The following is a 16,063-nucleotide window of genomic DNA, read 5'->3' as shown; positions in this document are numbered from 1 at the left end:
AACTAATGGAATCAAAAAGAAACTATCTTGCACCTTTCTGTGTACTGAATAAACTTTCTATATTATATCGGCAGTGATCTTTTGAAATAATAAACTGAATAAGTCGCCAGATGAAAGCTACTTCAGATCACTATATACACCTGCCATTGACAAAAATAGAAAAGCATTATTTGTGTTATATGCTTTATTTGCTATTAGAGATTACTCAATGCCATGCATCTGGCAACCATAAGTATCACCTCTTCCCTACAGAAACCCTCTCAGAAGATTGCATAACACCCTCGCCACTTCTCCCTAGACTCTCACCGTGGTCTCTGTACGACGGGTTGTCCCATCATCTGAGGTCTCTACTGAAACAACTGACATTGCACCTTCTGGGTCCTCCTCCATGGTGTATGTCTCTTCCACAATTTGTCCTGGATCCTGCATCCTGGGAATGGTGCTGTATATGAGGTGACTATGGTCCTAGGGAAATGAGGGGGAAACCTATCAACCTATTTCTGTGCAAACAATACTCTAAGACAGGGGTGTCAAAATCAAGGGCTGTGGGCCACATCCGGACCACAGGGTACTTAGACCTAGCCTGCGGGGCTGCCCTGAAAACAGCAAAGGACCGGTCTGCGGTGCCTCTGCCAGCAAAAAGAGCTTGCGAGGGCCGCATGTGACCCTCCCGGGCTCAGTTTTCAGCTGCAACGGCCTCCTGCAGCCCTCTGCCAGCGAAAACGGAGCCCAGGAGAACTGCACTGGCAAAGGGCCGCAGGACATCAAGCTGGCCATGCCCACCCCAGCCACGCCCACTTGGTCCCCGAGGTCAAACACAACCCCGATGTGGCCCTCAATGAGCTTGACACCCTGCTCTAAGAAGTCATTTCTTGCAGATCAGAGACCATTTGTAAAAAAAAAAAAAAAAATTATGCTCAAGCCTCCTCTGACAGCAAAAAATTGCTACGTAATGTTTGTTTGCACCCACTTTAACATTAAAAAAACTCATGCAGAAAACTCACACAAATTCAGTGATACATGCTGAAGCTCTCTTGACTAAGACTTTAGAACCCTGGTTACAATTTTCACTTATAATTACTTTAAAAAAATCTATTAGTCAAATAGCAAACCACCAAACAAGAATGGAAGATCATGGATTTTCTTTTCATACATTTAGTCACCAAGGTGTTCACATCTTTTATCCATATAAGACTTGAAATTTTATTTTAAAGAAAAATCTTTGAATTTTGCTAAGATTCCAACCAATTATCTAAGATCTTCTCCAAACAGCTTCACAGCTTTCTGTAAGCTTTACCAGAAAGAAGTTTTTAGTCTCTTTTCCTACCTGTGGTCCGTTGAGCTTTAATTCTGAGAATTTCTGCCTCTCCAAGTCAGCATTGCCCAAGAAACGGCCGTTCTGCAAAATAATAATAGTGAATTTATAACCAGCATCAGAAAACAAGAAGGAATGGGGGGGGGGGCACAAGAGGAAACACACACACACACACACACACACACACACACACACACACACACAGAGGGAGAGAGAGAGAGACATGTATGACAACCGAGCACTTCCGTCTATTACACTGAATCCCACATAAGGCTACAATGCCAAATATTTAGAAATGAGGCTGCTGTTATTTGAAAGTGACAAGATAATATTAGCAACTAGGTAATATCTTAGGTTTACATTTCTTCATAGGGATATTATCTATGTGTGTATTATCCTACCCACTTATTAACATCTATAACATATTGAAGTTGAACACTACATTCCAAAATTTATAAATACTGAGTCCATGCTGCCCCAGTTCTTATAGACCCCAAAAGCTCAACACAGCCAATGGAAGCACCTTCAGAAATAATTCAGAAAAGCAAGCCACTGATAAAACCTCTTAAGAAAGTAAACCTGGTCTCTATCATCTAGTTCTACTTACAGACACTGCCCAGAATGAAAAGGAAAAATGCACTGAAAATTTTTAAAGTAGGGAATTCCTGTTTATCATCTTTATAATTATGTCTTCTTGCATGCATCCAAAGTAATTTGTACCCACTACTTGGATGGGAACTCTGCTGTTCTGAGTATGAAAGTTTAAGTGGTATGCAGTATGTATTCTAAGCACAAGTTTAACATCATCTGATATTGGCTATTTGCTCATCTGCACGCTTTTAAGATAAAAGAGGAGAACCTGAATAGCCAGTAAAAGCCAAAATCCAAGGGGAAAAACAAGATGAGCTTGGTGCAAAAGCTTAATCAAATTCATTCGATGCCTCACTTATGGCTATTGGCAGACATATTTCCATAGTCCTATTTCATGCTTCTTATGTCAATAGTTTCAGGAGCTGATAGTCACACTGGAGGCCATTTTATTATCATCATCTTGTACAAATATTGTCATTCAGAGCAAAGAGAGCTTTGTTTAATGTCTGGCATTCCTTAGTCAGTAAATTTGCTCCTTACTCTTTTTATCTATTTCATCTGTTTAGGACCCTCTTTTCATAAAAACCATCAAGCTCCTGTTTGAGAATACACAGGAGCATGCATTAGACATGGGAACAGAAATTGAGAAACTTAAGGGTATAAATATATATGCATGATATACACGGTGGTGGGATTCAACCGGTGTTAATAACCGGTTTGGTGAGTAGGCGCAGCATTTTAAAAACAGCCATTTTCAGTTAAAACTTTATCTTCTGCTGCAGCCCCGGTGAGTGAAACAGCTGAGACGCAGCAATCCGCTGTGCCGCGTGAATCAGCTGGGTTTCAAAACAAGGAAATAAAGGATGGACTAGGGTAGGGTTGGGTGGGGCCAATTGCTTGCCGGAACTACCGGTTCGCCTGAACCCGTCTGTACTGGCTGAATCCTACCCTTGGATATACAGGATGTTTCCAAAAGAGCGAAGGGTTTTTGTAATCCAGTGGCTTTACTACTAACATTTCCACTGTTGTACTGTGCATCCACAAAACAAATAGTGGACCATCATTATCGGTTGTCGCTACAAGTGCACATGTAATCAGTACAGTGAATTTAAACATAAGCCAGACACTGTGAAATTGGATGATACTGCTATTAATTTCCACCCTGGATAGTCTTTAACCCACACGGCCTTATGGCCCTACTAATAATGAATACTGGCAAATACACTCACCAACACTTAGCTATGCAGACAGTGGAAACCTGAAACTCTTGGACCAAGCTACGACACAAAGTACTTCCAACAGAAGCCAAACTACCAAAGTAGCCCTCCAGCAGGAACCACATAATCAGAAGAAGACAAGTATCCCGCTTGAGCACATCACTAGATGTTACCTGGTGCCGGCGGGTGAGGGTGCCGTTGGCCATTGTTTGGCTGGCATCCTGTGGGGAGACACGGACGCGCTCCAGCTGTGCAGAGACATGGCGCCGTTCTTCCTCCAGCGCCCGTGTCAGCTTCTCAAACTGTGCCTCCTGCTCTTTGACGGAGGCAAGTATACTGGCAGTCGACTCCACTTCCGAGTCATCCATGGTTTTGAAGGCCCCACACAGGGGGAGAGTGGGTGCAAGGCAGGGAGATGCCACGGGGGATGTGAGAATTGACGACACACAGAAAAGAGGTAGGAGGGGAGAAGAATCCCCTCACTTCAAAGAACACGTTTGGGAGAAAAGTAAGGAGAAAGAGAGAAAGACTGATCTTAGATCTGGGAAGAGAGATTAAAAATACTTGAAAAAGGCCAAGTTCCACCTAAGTCATCCTCCCCCAAATCAGCAGTGTGAGAAAAATTGTACACTAATAACCTCTCAAGATAGTAACTGCAACACTTTAACTGGCTCAAGAATACCAATCTAAGTGTGAAGGTAAACCCGATTTACAGGGGTGCTCCTTTAGTAACACAACGGGCATTTTGGATGGTCGAAAATCCATCCCTCCAGAGTTTTCTTCATTGCAAATCAGATACTGGATAGGATATAGGTATGCTAATGACATTATAATATTATTTTTTATTAATTTGATGCCTTAGTTTACATTTTTAGGACTTCTTTCTATCAGAATGTCAAATATCAATGACATTTCAGAAAGACTATGGAACTTTCTATCTGTGCAGCATAGCACACTTATTTTTGTACATTTACTATGGTAAGCATTTGCTCTAGTTAAATGGCTCTTAAGGCTCTTGCTGCCTTCCTAGATTAATTTTTAGGACAGTTTAATGCACAGGGAGGCCATTTTAAAAAGAAGCTTTAGCCAAGATTTCCTTCTGTGAACACCAATCAACACAATCCTTAGTGGTTCTTGATAATTTTATCTCATTACATTATTTATACTAAACCAGTCTTCAGAGGACATCACCTCAACTTTAAAAACTGTTTTTGGGAATTGCAGTCAGTCTCAACTACGCATATTTTACTGTAGCAGCATTTTCATATCTGCCGGCCTGCCTAGGTCCAGGTCACTGTCCCTCGAACAGGAAACTGCATGTCACTTTAGGTTTATGCATTCCTGTCAAGAGGAGAGTAACCTCTACCATTTTAAAAACACAGTCCTTAGGAATCAGTTAGCTAACCTATCAACTAATTATAACAGGCTATGGCAGTTATATTGAGCAACATGATAAGCCTGGGCCAGAAGGGGAAAGGCAACAGGTAGTTTTTTAAAGAAACTGCAGTGTTTTCTTTCAAACATTCATATATATATAGATATAGATATGCGGTGAAAAGCTGCAAGTTTTGTTTCATGTTACCAAAAAATGTTTGCCACATAAAATTGTTTAAATGCTTTTTACCACTGTTTATGCAGTGGTCACAATATATAAACAATCTTAGAGCTTCTCCAATTTAATCTTCCAAAATCATTCACAGACTGTATGCACACTTGTGTAAGGAATTACATCTGTTTGTTTTTTATGCATTTTATTCCCCAACTGGAAACTTAGTCTTTCTATAAAAATATAATATATAGAATTTAACGTTAAGGATTGAGAAATGTTCTGACTTATTTTATAAGAATTTTTTTTCTCAAGCCAATTCTCTTCAAGACCCCCTTTTTTATCAGTTCAAAACCACAAGTGTTAAGCTATAAACATTAATGTTTATTATTAATACTATTAATAATAATGATTGTCAACATTCATAACAGGGCTAACAAGACAAGCAAGGAGAACAAGCCATTTTGCGTATCATCTACCCAAACCTAGGGTTGTTGCCAAAGTGCTTCAGGACAAAACATTAGCATATGTCCATCAGAAATATCTTCGGCCCCAGCCTACTTATGAATTAATAAAGACATTTTAATGGACCTCATATCCAAAAAGGCTGACTGATTTGTAAATATGGAAGGAAGATAGACTATATATTTCTTCCATCCTGGAATCATTTTTCTCCTTACCACAAGAGCTTCCCAGTCTTTAAGAAAGCCAATCTGGAAGAAACCCCATCCTGAGACAAAATAACATTTAAGACTGATTTTCCGTACCGTACACACCTGTGGAAGAAGGCCGGTCTGAATTGATTGGTTAAGGCACAGCTTGGTCTAAGTGCAGAAAATCATGGGAGAAGGAGCCCAGCCACCAACACCAAGGAAGCAGGAGAAAAAAGGCTGCAGAGAAAGACCAGGAAGGGGATAAAAAATAGAAGTGTAAATTTTTAAAAAGGGAAGGAAGTCAAGGAAGGAAGGAGTTAAGATCAAATCAGTATTTATACATTAAAAAAAAACCCAACAACTTTCAACATATTATTTTTTTAAATTATTTTTTTTAAAAAATAATGGGTTCATTAAGCAACAGTAGGATAGTAGAAATGTTGCAGACTGGATCATGGAATTTGAGGCGCATTTAATCCTTTCCCATTATGACTACAACTGTGGTAAGGAAAAAACTCCACGAAAGAATGTGGGATCTTATGGATATACAGCCTTTCAAGGTTTATTGATTTCTTTTTATTCAATTTCTATAGCTGCCCAACTCAACCAAGTAACTCTGGGCGGCTTACAATTCTATAATTATAAAACAAAACAATTAAAAAAATAAAACAATAAATACCTCCTTTTTGATCTATCAACCCTGAGGAAGCTGAAGAAACTACAGGTTACCCTCCAACAGTAATTGTAAAAACCTAGCCTCCTAAGGTGATCTCCCAAGATAGGAAGACCATATCCCTGTCTTGTACAGTACTCCAATTCTTTTTTTTAAAAAAAGATTTTAATGAAACAATACTGTACCATTATTATTTTTCTATAATAAAAGCCTTTGCTTGCAACCTTTCCTCCAAAAGATTATTAGAATAAATACAGGAGAAATACAGAATTACTGTATGCACTTGATGTTATCAACTCAGTGAGCTAAACATATTTTAATTATTCTGGAGTTGATGGAAGGTTGTATTGGCCAGAAACTGTTTCTCTCTAGCACTTATATCCCCTTGTCCAAGCATTCTGGGTATGTCTTTTCCTTTTTAATTCAGATTCCCGCTCCCCCAAAATCAAAGCAGGAACAACATGTTCGAGCTAGCCTAGCCTCCAAGACAACAGAAACTCTCTCAATCCATTTTCCCACGGTGCTGGTGACATATCAGCCCCTAAACTGACTTAATACATATGGCCACAGGCATAACAGTTTGAGAAAAAAGTGGTTTCTTTGAGGAACACATTCAAAAGATTATTTGAATGTAGCAGAACCTTGTGATTTTTTCTTGGAATAGACTTAATTCCTCAGAGGGTTTTCAGTTAACCATCACAGTTGAGTTTATTGATACCGAAAACCAATATTAAAATTAAAGAGAAAGCATCAGGAGAAAAACAATCTACTGCATTAAAATCTATTGAAGCTCATGTCTCCATTTATTGGAGCTTTTGCAGGCTTGCCTGGGATTGTAACAGATATTAAACTTGTGTCTCCGTTTCAGGAAATAAAAGTGTTAGAGGCGCTTTTAACTGAATTAAGGAGGAAGCATACAACACACACAATACTTGGTGGTAGCAACTATCAAAGTGTTTGCTCGAACACAGAAGCTCCAAGAATGTAATCCACCCTTATATTTTATGTAATTTTGCTTCCATCTGTGGCATATGCAGATGTAACACTTTGCAAGCAAGTTTGATGAAGTAATTTTGAAAGATTGGAATGTGTGTTGCAATTCTGGATTGTAACAGTTAACACACATCAAAATCATATTTTTAGTCACATGTAAAAAGAACTTCATTTAAGTTCTTTCACTTCAGTTCAGACATATTGGCACCAGAAGGACTTTGACCTCAAAGACACTGTTAGTTTGCTTAGGCAATCTTGCACTTTGCCATATGATGACCTTCACCCTACAATCTCCCCTCTGCCAAAAGCCAACGCAGAACTTCTATAAGGGCGCACTTGGACTGGAACAGCCCAAGGAAAACTGTCTCCATACCCCAAAATACATGCCCTTTCAAAGTTATACAGTATATGTCTTCCTGGGCTTCATCATCAGCTTCAGATCCACCATCAGGATTAAAATTTGTAAGGCACCCAGATGACAACACAAGCAAACAATGTGGTGTCGCAATCACAGAGTTGTAATTCTTCCATCAGCCCAGGCAGGTATCGTCAGCCCAGGCAGGCAAGCCAAAGACTTACTACAGATTATAGGACAAAGCTATGAAATGTGTTCATATACGACTGGAGTACCTGGTATTCATTGTTCCAAGCAACAGGCAGCCTCCCCTTTCAGCATGAGAAAAGCTACAAGTAGGGTGGGGAATGGTGCACAAGAATGCTCAGGCCATATGCTGCACTTGGTCTCCAACTAGTATGCCCAGAGCTAACTTCAAGCACTAAACAGAACCAATTTGGAGATCACCTGTCTCCCAACAACTATGGATGGCCTGTACTTTAAAAGCAAGAAACAATAAAGATACAGATACATGTGCCGTCCAGAAGAAAAATCATAAAGACCACCACTCTGTTCCAAGGCCTGGAAGATTAGCCAAGTCTTCAAAGACTTCCTTTCAAGATGGAAACTATGAAGATCTTGGGGAGATGCTGTTCCAGAGGGCAGGCACTATATCAGAGAAGGTACTTTTTTTAGATTCCAATAGAAGGCATTATTTAATTGAGGTAATCTGGAGCACATACATTGTACCCAACCTTACCTAATGGCAGAAACTACAGTATTAAGAGACAGTTCCTCAAATAACGAAGCCTTATGACATAAAAAAAAACACCAAACTTACAGGTGATAAATAGACCCTAGTGTTGTCATATGGGCATACTGTGACATGCCAATTACTGCCCAAACTACTTCACTTTGGACCCAATGTAGCTTCCAGGTTATCTTGAAGAGTAGCTTCATGTAGAGTGCATTGCAATAGTCTGTATGATTTTATGTATTTAATAACTCAGTCAGAAGAAACTCTAGGAATTCTACTCAAGGCTTCGGGGGACACAGGTTATGTATTTCTTGTTCTAAAACTAAACGGTAGATACACTTTGCAAACAAAACTCCCAACTGATAAAACAGCTAGAAAAGGCAAGAGCCTGAGCAGTTGTTTTCTCAACAAGAATAGATAAGATGAAATTTCAACCTTTCTTATGCACTGTGTTCTATGAGCTGTATGCCAAAAGAATAATGAGCATTACATTTTAGTAGAAGTTTGGGACCTGAAACACAGAATTCAGAAAACTGATTTACTGAAACTATTACCTGCTATTAAAAGTTTTAGTCAAGTCTCTCTCATGTGTCAACATATGTTTAAAAAAAAGAAAGAAAAAGAAAAATGGGAGGGAGAGGAGACAATATTGAGAGTATCACTTCAAAAATATTTTCAGCCCCATTTGATTAACTGTGGGTGCTTATTTAGGGTTATATAGCATTTGGTTGATATTGTTCCAAGGAATACTAAAGGAGGAACCGATCGGGTTTATGTCTCACTTTGTCCAATTCCTAGCAATGTTTCTTTAACATTATCCTCAAAATGTACTGCCAAGTTATACTGCAACTGTCCTAAGACCACAGAGGGTATCATATGCCATTTCACTAAAACTTAAAATTAGTCTTTTAAAAAAAAGAGGTTTCGGAGATATATTTGCATGACTTCTTCAACAGCCCCAGGACAACACAGTCTCATTACCTATATTTGCAAAGCAAAAGAGTAGGACTTTAGTAGTCCTTGAATTAGGACTGGTTGTTTAACAACCGTTCAAAGGTACGCCTCTAAAAAGATGCTTTATGCCCCATAAAGCACTTCTGGACATTGCAAAGCATCTCACATTTTGTGTGTGTGTGTGTGTGTGTGTGTGTGTGTGTGTGTGTGTGTGTCCACCCACATTGTCACATGACCGCATTTCAGGCAGTTTACAATTGATTTGCATTTATGACTGGTTGCCAAGTGCCCTTTGATCACATCATCACTATTTGCAATCTTCTCTGCCAGGTTCCCCAAAGTGTCAATGGGGAAGCAGGAAGGGAAGGTTGCAAGCAGAGTGGACACAGGGAAGCTGAATTCCTCACAGCAGGATATTCTTTGAGAGCAAAAGGGCTTCTCCAACATAGAATTTCAGCTTTGGATGGAGCCCTTTGAATGGAGCCCGAAGAATATCCTTTAATAGGCAGCTCTTTCTCTCTGTCCATTTAGCTACTACGGTAGGAGATCCCTTAATTTATGCAACCATGAGTGCTAAGATGGTTGTAGTTGAATAGCAGGCACATAGGCATCTTGTTTAACAATTACTTTGTTCAATGACCAAGATTCCAATCCCAATTTTGGTTGTTAAGTGGTGGACTACCTGGTACATTATCCAAGGAATCCATTCCTTAGAACTGAAAGGGAGACTATCTTATATAACCCTAACTCCATTAATATCCTCATTTAACACTAAGCTTATAAACCATGTTACTTAAAAGGTCCACTACTGGTTGATATTTGAGACTGACAGCTCAGGATTAAGACAGACTGGGATATAAAGTTTAAACTAATTCCCATAGCTCTTTAGTTACACTTCCCTAAAAAAATAATCCAAATTAATAAAATTATTTATTACTCAGTTTAAGAAAAAAATAAAGATATTCCTTACTTTCTACTTCCATAGAGTTTTGCTTAATTAAAAAGACTTCATTTTTAATTCATAAAACACTTTATGGAAGTGTTACCTTCCTGTATTAGCCCAGATTATACACATTTCAGTATTACAGTGGCTAGGTAACAACCAGGGGTGGGATCCAACAGGGTTAACTACCAGTTCGGTCATTTACAATGTGCTTCCTTGCACGCTGACGGCCGCCTGTAAATTGTCATCAGCACGCTGAATGCAGAGAAGCAGCCTTTCAAAAAGCCCTTTTTTCCTGCTTTTTAAACTGCAGCTGTGCCTCGCACGGCAGCTGAAGTTGAAAAAATTAGGAAATAAAGGTCAGGTAAGAGTCCAGGTGGGCGGATGGGCAAAAACAGCAGCAGACATAGAACCGGTTCTATGTCTGCTGCTCTTCAGAGCTACCGGTTCTACAGAGGTGTACAGAACCGGTAGAAACCCACCCCTGGTGACAACCAACTGTAAATTATGGTTTAATTTTGGTGTAAGAGGTTATATGAATTCCATTATACTACTAGTGGCCATTAAGAGCAATAGTGTTTACACTTAACCATCAATATAAATGTGCAAATCCCACACCATATTTCTTGATTCTTTCTTGTATATTCATGACTTATCTCTATCAACTAATAACACCATTTCTAATGTTATAAATCCCCAGGATCTAATTTCTAAACTACTAAAATCAGAAGGCAACATTTTCACTTTAGTGGTTTAAAGCTGAGAATAAGCAAGATGCATCTTGAGAAAGTTACTGGAATCTTGGTAATTGAACGAGTTGAAATTGGCTGATCTAACAGCAACTCGAAGCTAATAACTTCAAAAGGACGAACAAATCTGCTTTCAAGAGGTATTTCCTCCCATAATGCCCTACCACTTGTCATAAATATCTAAGCTAGGCATCCAACTGCCTGTCCAAATGATGCCAAAAAGATAAGCATTCTCTATAGGAAGAAGTTTCACATTAGATACACCATTAATAATTCAGGACAATCATTAAGTTATAACATCCTTTCTATTGCAACTTCAAAGATTCAAGGCCTAATTATTTAAAAGTTCACTATTCGTTTATGCTTCTGTGTCAAACATAAATTTAGTTTTCCAGTTTGCTCAATTTTAAAAAAATATTTTTTTGACTAATATTTGAGGAGCATATGAAACTTAAACTGCTTTAAGGTCAGTAAGCTAAACTATCACATTCTGATCTATTTAAAATCAAGATAATAGCATCTTTTCAAGCTAAGAGACTAAATTATACCCCTCCATACGTCTGATAAAGACAGCCAGAGTTCACAAATGTTTATGCCCATGGATTAAACCTACACAAAAAGTTAAGACACCACCTTCAAAGCACTCCCTCCACAAAGGCAAATGAACAAAGTATATCTGAACCAAGATGAGGACAGAGCAACATCTGAAATATTTCTCAGATATCTTTCTTAAGCAGACCCATGTCTCAATATTTACTAAATTAGCTATCAAAAAGCCTCTTATTGCACCTCATATCATGAAAAACAGTTGCTACTATTCAGCTGTTTTGACTCTGAATTATCAAGGATATCATTTCACCGGGATTATCAGTCACTGTTTCTCTGAGCTCATACTTATGTCAGTATCTAGCCTCAGTTTTTCCAAACATCCATAGACATTTTCCAAACATCCGTTTCCTTCAAAGATATTTGCTTTTGTATTAGCAATAGCACACAGACTTATATATCACTCCATAGTGCTTTGTTGAGGGCACTATGCAAAACATTGTAAACCATCCAGAGGATGCTGGATGGTTTACGATGTTTTGCATAGTGCCCTCAACAATCTGGGTCCTTATTTTACTGACCTCAAAAGAATGGAAGTCTGAGTCAACCTTGAATTGGTCAGGATCGAACTCTAGCTGTGGGCAGAGTTTCCTGTAGTACTGCATTCTAACCGCTGCGTCACTGGGGTTCCTGTACTGTACATGCGCCAAATATTTATGTTTTAGCTTCGTTATTACAGCTTCTTTCAAACAGCTTGGTTTTACTTCAACCACTATCAAATTACTTGTTCTTGCAATATTCTCCACAATTTTCTCATGCACTACAACTGATAGACAAACCTTTTTTTTTTCCATTCAGCCTTTCTGATCTCCATCTTTCATTCCCACACAAGGAGAAAAAGCATGGCTTTGACAATACATATCAGTCAGAACAGAGCTGGAAGGGGCCTTAGAGGCCTTCTAGTCCAACCCCCTGCTCAAGCAAGGCTGGTGGCATGTCCCTGCACTTTTCCATTTCATCCAGAAGTGTCACAGTATTTTTCTCAGGTACCAGATATCTGTTTATTTTGTGGCCGTTATCACTCTTACTAATTTTAGTCTAGAAAAATCGTCTGCATTCAATTGGCACTGTCCATTGAGGTCAGTTTAATTTTAAAAAAAAAAAAAAACAACAATATTGAGCAGCAAACCAGCTTCTTCACTTTCAGCCATCAAAGTCTGAGGTTGCCGATGATCCTCACTGCAATTTCTTCTAGCAATAAAACATGAACCGCTGAATAAAACATAAGCCTCATTATGGAGACTGATGTCAATATCTGGCAAGCAAGCGCAACCACCTGTAAGCGTTATGTGGCAGCTACATTAAGCCTTCAAGGAGTACTTTGGAACTGTACCTACTTGCAGGAATTGGAACATATAATTTTTACAGCATATAGGAATTAAAACTACATTACAGAAGTTAAGCTAAAAACTTTAAATACTTTCCCTGTTTCTAATGAATAATCACTAGGATACCTGGACTCTGCCAAACCAGGAAGCAAAATATTAACCAATATTTACTTACTCCAGCCCTAAGAATGAGGCTTATTATATTTTCAGTATCAGTTTCCAAACAAGCGTAGATTAAAAGAGAGAACCTTTCCTCCTGTTTTCAAACCTCAGTGATGCTTTTCTCCAACTTTTCTTCACAGAAGCAAGTTGCCTGTTTGGTACAGTGTTAAGGAGCTGGACTAGAAAATAGGAGATTGGGATGTCTAGGGCACTGTGATTTTTAGCCAGTCATTTTCTCTCAGACCATTTCCTCTGTCATGGAGGTATAATGGGGAAAATAAGACCAGGAAGCATTATGTCTACCATCCTGAGCTGTACAAAGTAAAAATTTGTTTAAACAAGAAATATTTCAGTTTTCATCTCATTTCTCAAGAGTCTGACAACTGAAGATAAGACAGCTTTATAGGTGATCTGACTGCCAAAGATTTCTGATTAATAATAGCAGCAATTCCCCCCTCCCAAATCAAATGAATGTACCTTGAAGGAGGAAGTTTGTCAGCAGACAGAAAGGAATAAACCTTTTCTTCATGCAAAGAAGATCACTAAATTATGGTTCTTTTTCTGAAAACTTGTCCTAACTATGTAAACTCATTTAACAAGCACTACTGATTATATTAGCCATCATTTTCTCTTTATATTTTCAATTATGCACTCCACAGAGCTTATGTGTATTTTTTTCATTAAAAAATAGCTTTTATATGGTCACATGTTCTTTTATAGATAAGCAAACTAGGAATTTATTTCCTGGGTTCATTGCCATCTACTGAAATTGTCTTTATAGCTTTGTGAGTTGTCCTTTTTTTTCTGATGAGACACACATCCTAGAAGAACCACTCCTGTTAGCACTTTATAGTTCAACCTTCCTTGGTCTTTCAGCCTGCATCTTCTTCTCACTTCACAGAATTACAGAGAGAAAACGGAGCAGAAGTCTTTGTTAGATCATTAGTCCCATTTAATTGACCCTGATGGACATTTTCTACCATGTTTCTACTAAAGATTTACAAATATGATTTAAGGACCATCTAGAAGAACCAAGATTCATTATTACAACGTGGATTGTCACATCTAAATGAATCACAACTTGCATGTGGTGGGTCTGTGTTGTATTCTGTAGCCAGGTATATAGAGTGATGGATAGCATCTTAAACCAGTAGCTTAGAAAGTCTAAATGAAGAAGATACAAGTATGAATGAGACATTACTTTAAGTCATGTTAACAGGATTAACTTTACTGTAGTACACTGCTAACCAACTTTCTGTGGGTTAATAAACTATGATTCAGCAAGTGTGACTCTACCCACTGCTGGCAGCCGCAGTAATCATAATACACTCTTAATTAATAGAAGTCAAAGTTGTATGAGACGATGCAGGGTCCCCCTGTACTTCATTAATGTGCTTCATACTTCCGGATGCTGAATACTTTTCTGGTGTAAAATGTGTGAGTGCGTATGTGTTTGTATGTTTATTGTATATTTTAGAGCTGCTTCACTTGAGATACTGGTTACAAGTAATAGCGTTGGTTGGTTGTGTTTGGTTGAAACGCAACTTTGGTTGCATTTCACAAGCAGTCTGCAGGCCAGAACGCATTTCTACTCTTATTTGGAATACAATATTCAACAAGACTAACTAAACTGAACTTTTTTCAACCACCACAAGTGAGCAGGGTTGGTTCTATTCACCTGTTTCTCATCCTGACCTTTATTTCCAAGGACCCCCACACTGATTTCTGCCTTTACTCAGAAGGAAAATAAGAAAGAGGAAAAAATAACCAATATGATAGCTTTGTTTGGACTTTGAACACTGCCACTCCCTACACAAGCAAACTCCTATCTGGGCAATAATGATAAGGAAACCACAGGTCCTTGCAGGCAGCCATAGTCCCTTCCAACAACTTCAAAAAAAATAAATAAATCTTGGTAGACAGCGAGACCTCAGCAAAAAAAAAAAAAAAAAAACTAGGCTGCATGGAGGGTGTGTTCCCCACTGACTAAAACTGGCCCAAGGCAGAAAAGTAAAGCTTTGCCCTAACCTGTGTCACACACACAAGACTGGTTTAACTAGTTAATCTGATCTCTTCAAGAGACTCACCTGGCTCCCTAACCTATACACAGCTACCCTGCACACCCTTAAGGGATGAAAATTACATGCCGGCCAGGAAGGATTCTGGCAGATTACTAGAGACCTATGACTCTATACCAATGAAAAGCCCACCTTCCCATATATGGGAAAATTCAAGCAGCTACAAAACCGGGATCTCTGAGGCTGGGGAAAGAAAAAGCTAAAATGGACACAGGGAGACATGAGATTAAAGGACAAGGAAGCACAAAGATCAATGCCATCAAGTCCTCAGCAAGTCCCAAGGGTAGTTCAACACAATCCCATAATTACCTCTCCTTTTTCTGGTCCTAGCGAAAACTACTAAGGAAAGCTTTTCTTAGTACTTAGTATTTCTGAGGTCAACGTGGATGCAAAGTTAAAATCTAATGGCAGCTTTAAGGGACACACCTCCCCGTCTGTGAGTATTTAGGAGGCTAGCTAGCGGTAGCCGATGTCCTGCTGGGAATTCAGTTATCATTTAACTCAGAAAAATGTGCACGGTCAGTGGCAAAACAGCTTTAGGGATGGTCCGAACAGAACAGCAGCACTCTCCCAAGGCGAGGCGAGGCCCGCAGCAAAAGCCAGAGCAATAGGAGCCCCACCCAGGAACTTGGGCCCCAGCCTTTCAGGAAGGGAGCAGCAGCAGCAGTCAGGAGGGGGAGGGGGCTATGGCGCATGCACGCGCGCACACACCAGGAAAGGAAATCAGCCAAGCAGAGGGAAAGGATTGTTCCACTGGTATGCCAGTAATCTGGCTGCAGGGCAGCTGTCTTTCAGAGCAATCAAAGGAGAGTCTCTCTCTCTCTCTCTCTCTCTCTCTCTCTCTCCCCCCCCCCCCCCCCACCCCACCCCACCCGTGTGTGTGTGTGTGTGTGTGTGTGTGTTTGAAGGCTGCCCTGCTAGGAGACTTTAGTTTAGCTATGTAAGCCCAAAGATGGCCATCCTCTCTCATTCTTGGGGCCCAAACACAAAGTGAGGGCTAAGTGAACAAAGTCAGGATAAGACTACAGATTCAGACCGCCAAGAGTCAACCCACTCTGCATGTTCTACATATTGCTTTCACTCACTTCAGGGGAATTTTTTTGTCTAATAATCTGCTTTCTGAGGAGGGGGGAGAATTGTCATCATTTGACAAATGCCAGCATA

At 39.4% G+C, this 16,063-nt stretch overlaps 1 protein-coding gene across 44 annotated transcripts in view; it reads right to left on the bottom strand.

The window, feature by feature from the left end:
* Positions 1-16,063, bottom strand: part of CTNND1 (catenin delta 1) — a 66,629-nt gene that overhangs the window by 35,953 nt on the left and 14,613 nt on the right. For 17 of the 44 annotated variants that reach the window (XM_087950531.1, XM_087950539.1, XM_087950530.1 and 14 more), the window contains 2 exons: positions 1,328-1,399; positions 307-465 (listed from right to left, as the gene is read on the bottom strand). In XM_087950531.1, the coding sequence (XP_087806657.1) occupies positions 307-429 (123 nt within the window). In that variant the 5' untranslated portion in view covers positions 430-465; positions 1,328-1,399. Of the gene's footprint in view, positions 1-306; positions 466-1,327; positions 1,400-3,296; positions 3,665-5,445; positions 5,560-7,375; positions 7,567-16,063 lie in introns of all 44 variants that reach the window. The other 27 variants (XM_087950506.1, XM_087950515.1, XM_087950505.1 and 24 more) reach the window with 4 other exon arrangements.

This window comes from Notechis scutatus, chromosome 1 (genome assembly GCF_049901735.1).
Source record: "Notechis scutatus isolate UNSWTSFEM ecotype Mainland chromosome 1, rNotScu1.2, whole genome shotgun sequence".
Classification (NCBI taxonomy): domain Eukaryota; kingdom Metazoa; phylum Chordata; class Lepidosauria; order Squamata; family Elapidae; genus Notechis; species Notechis scutatus.
The sequence above is the reverse complement of the archived record's forward strand: the minus strand, read 5'-3'. Positions and strand labels throughout refer to the sequence as shown.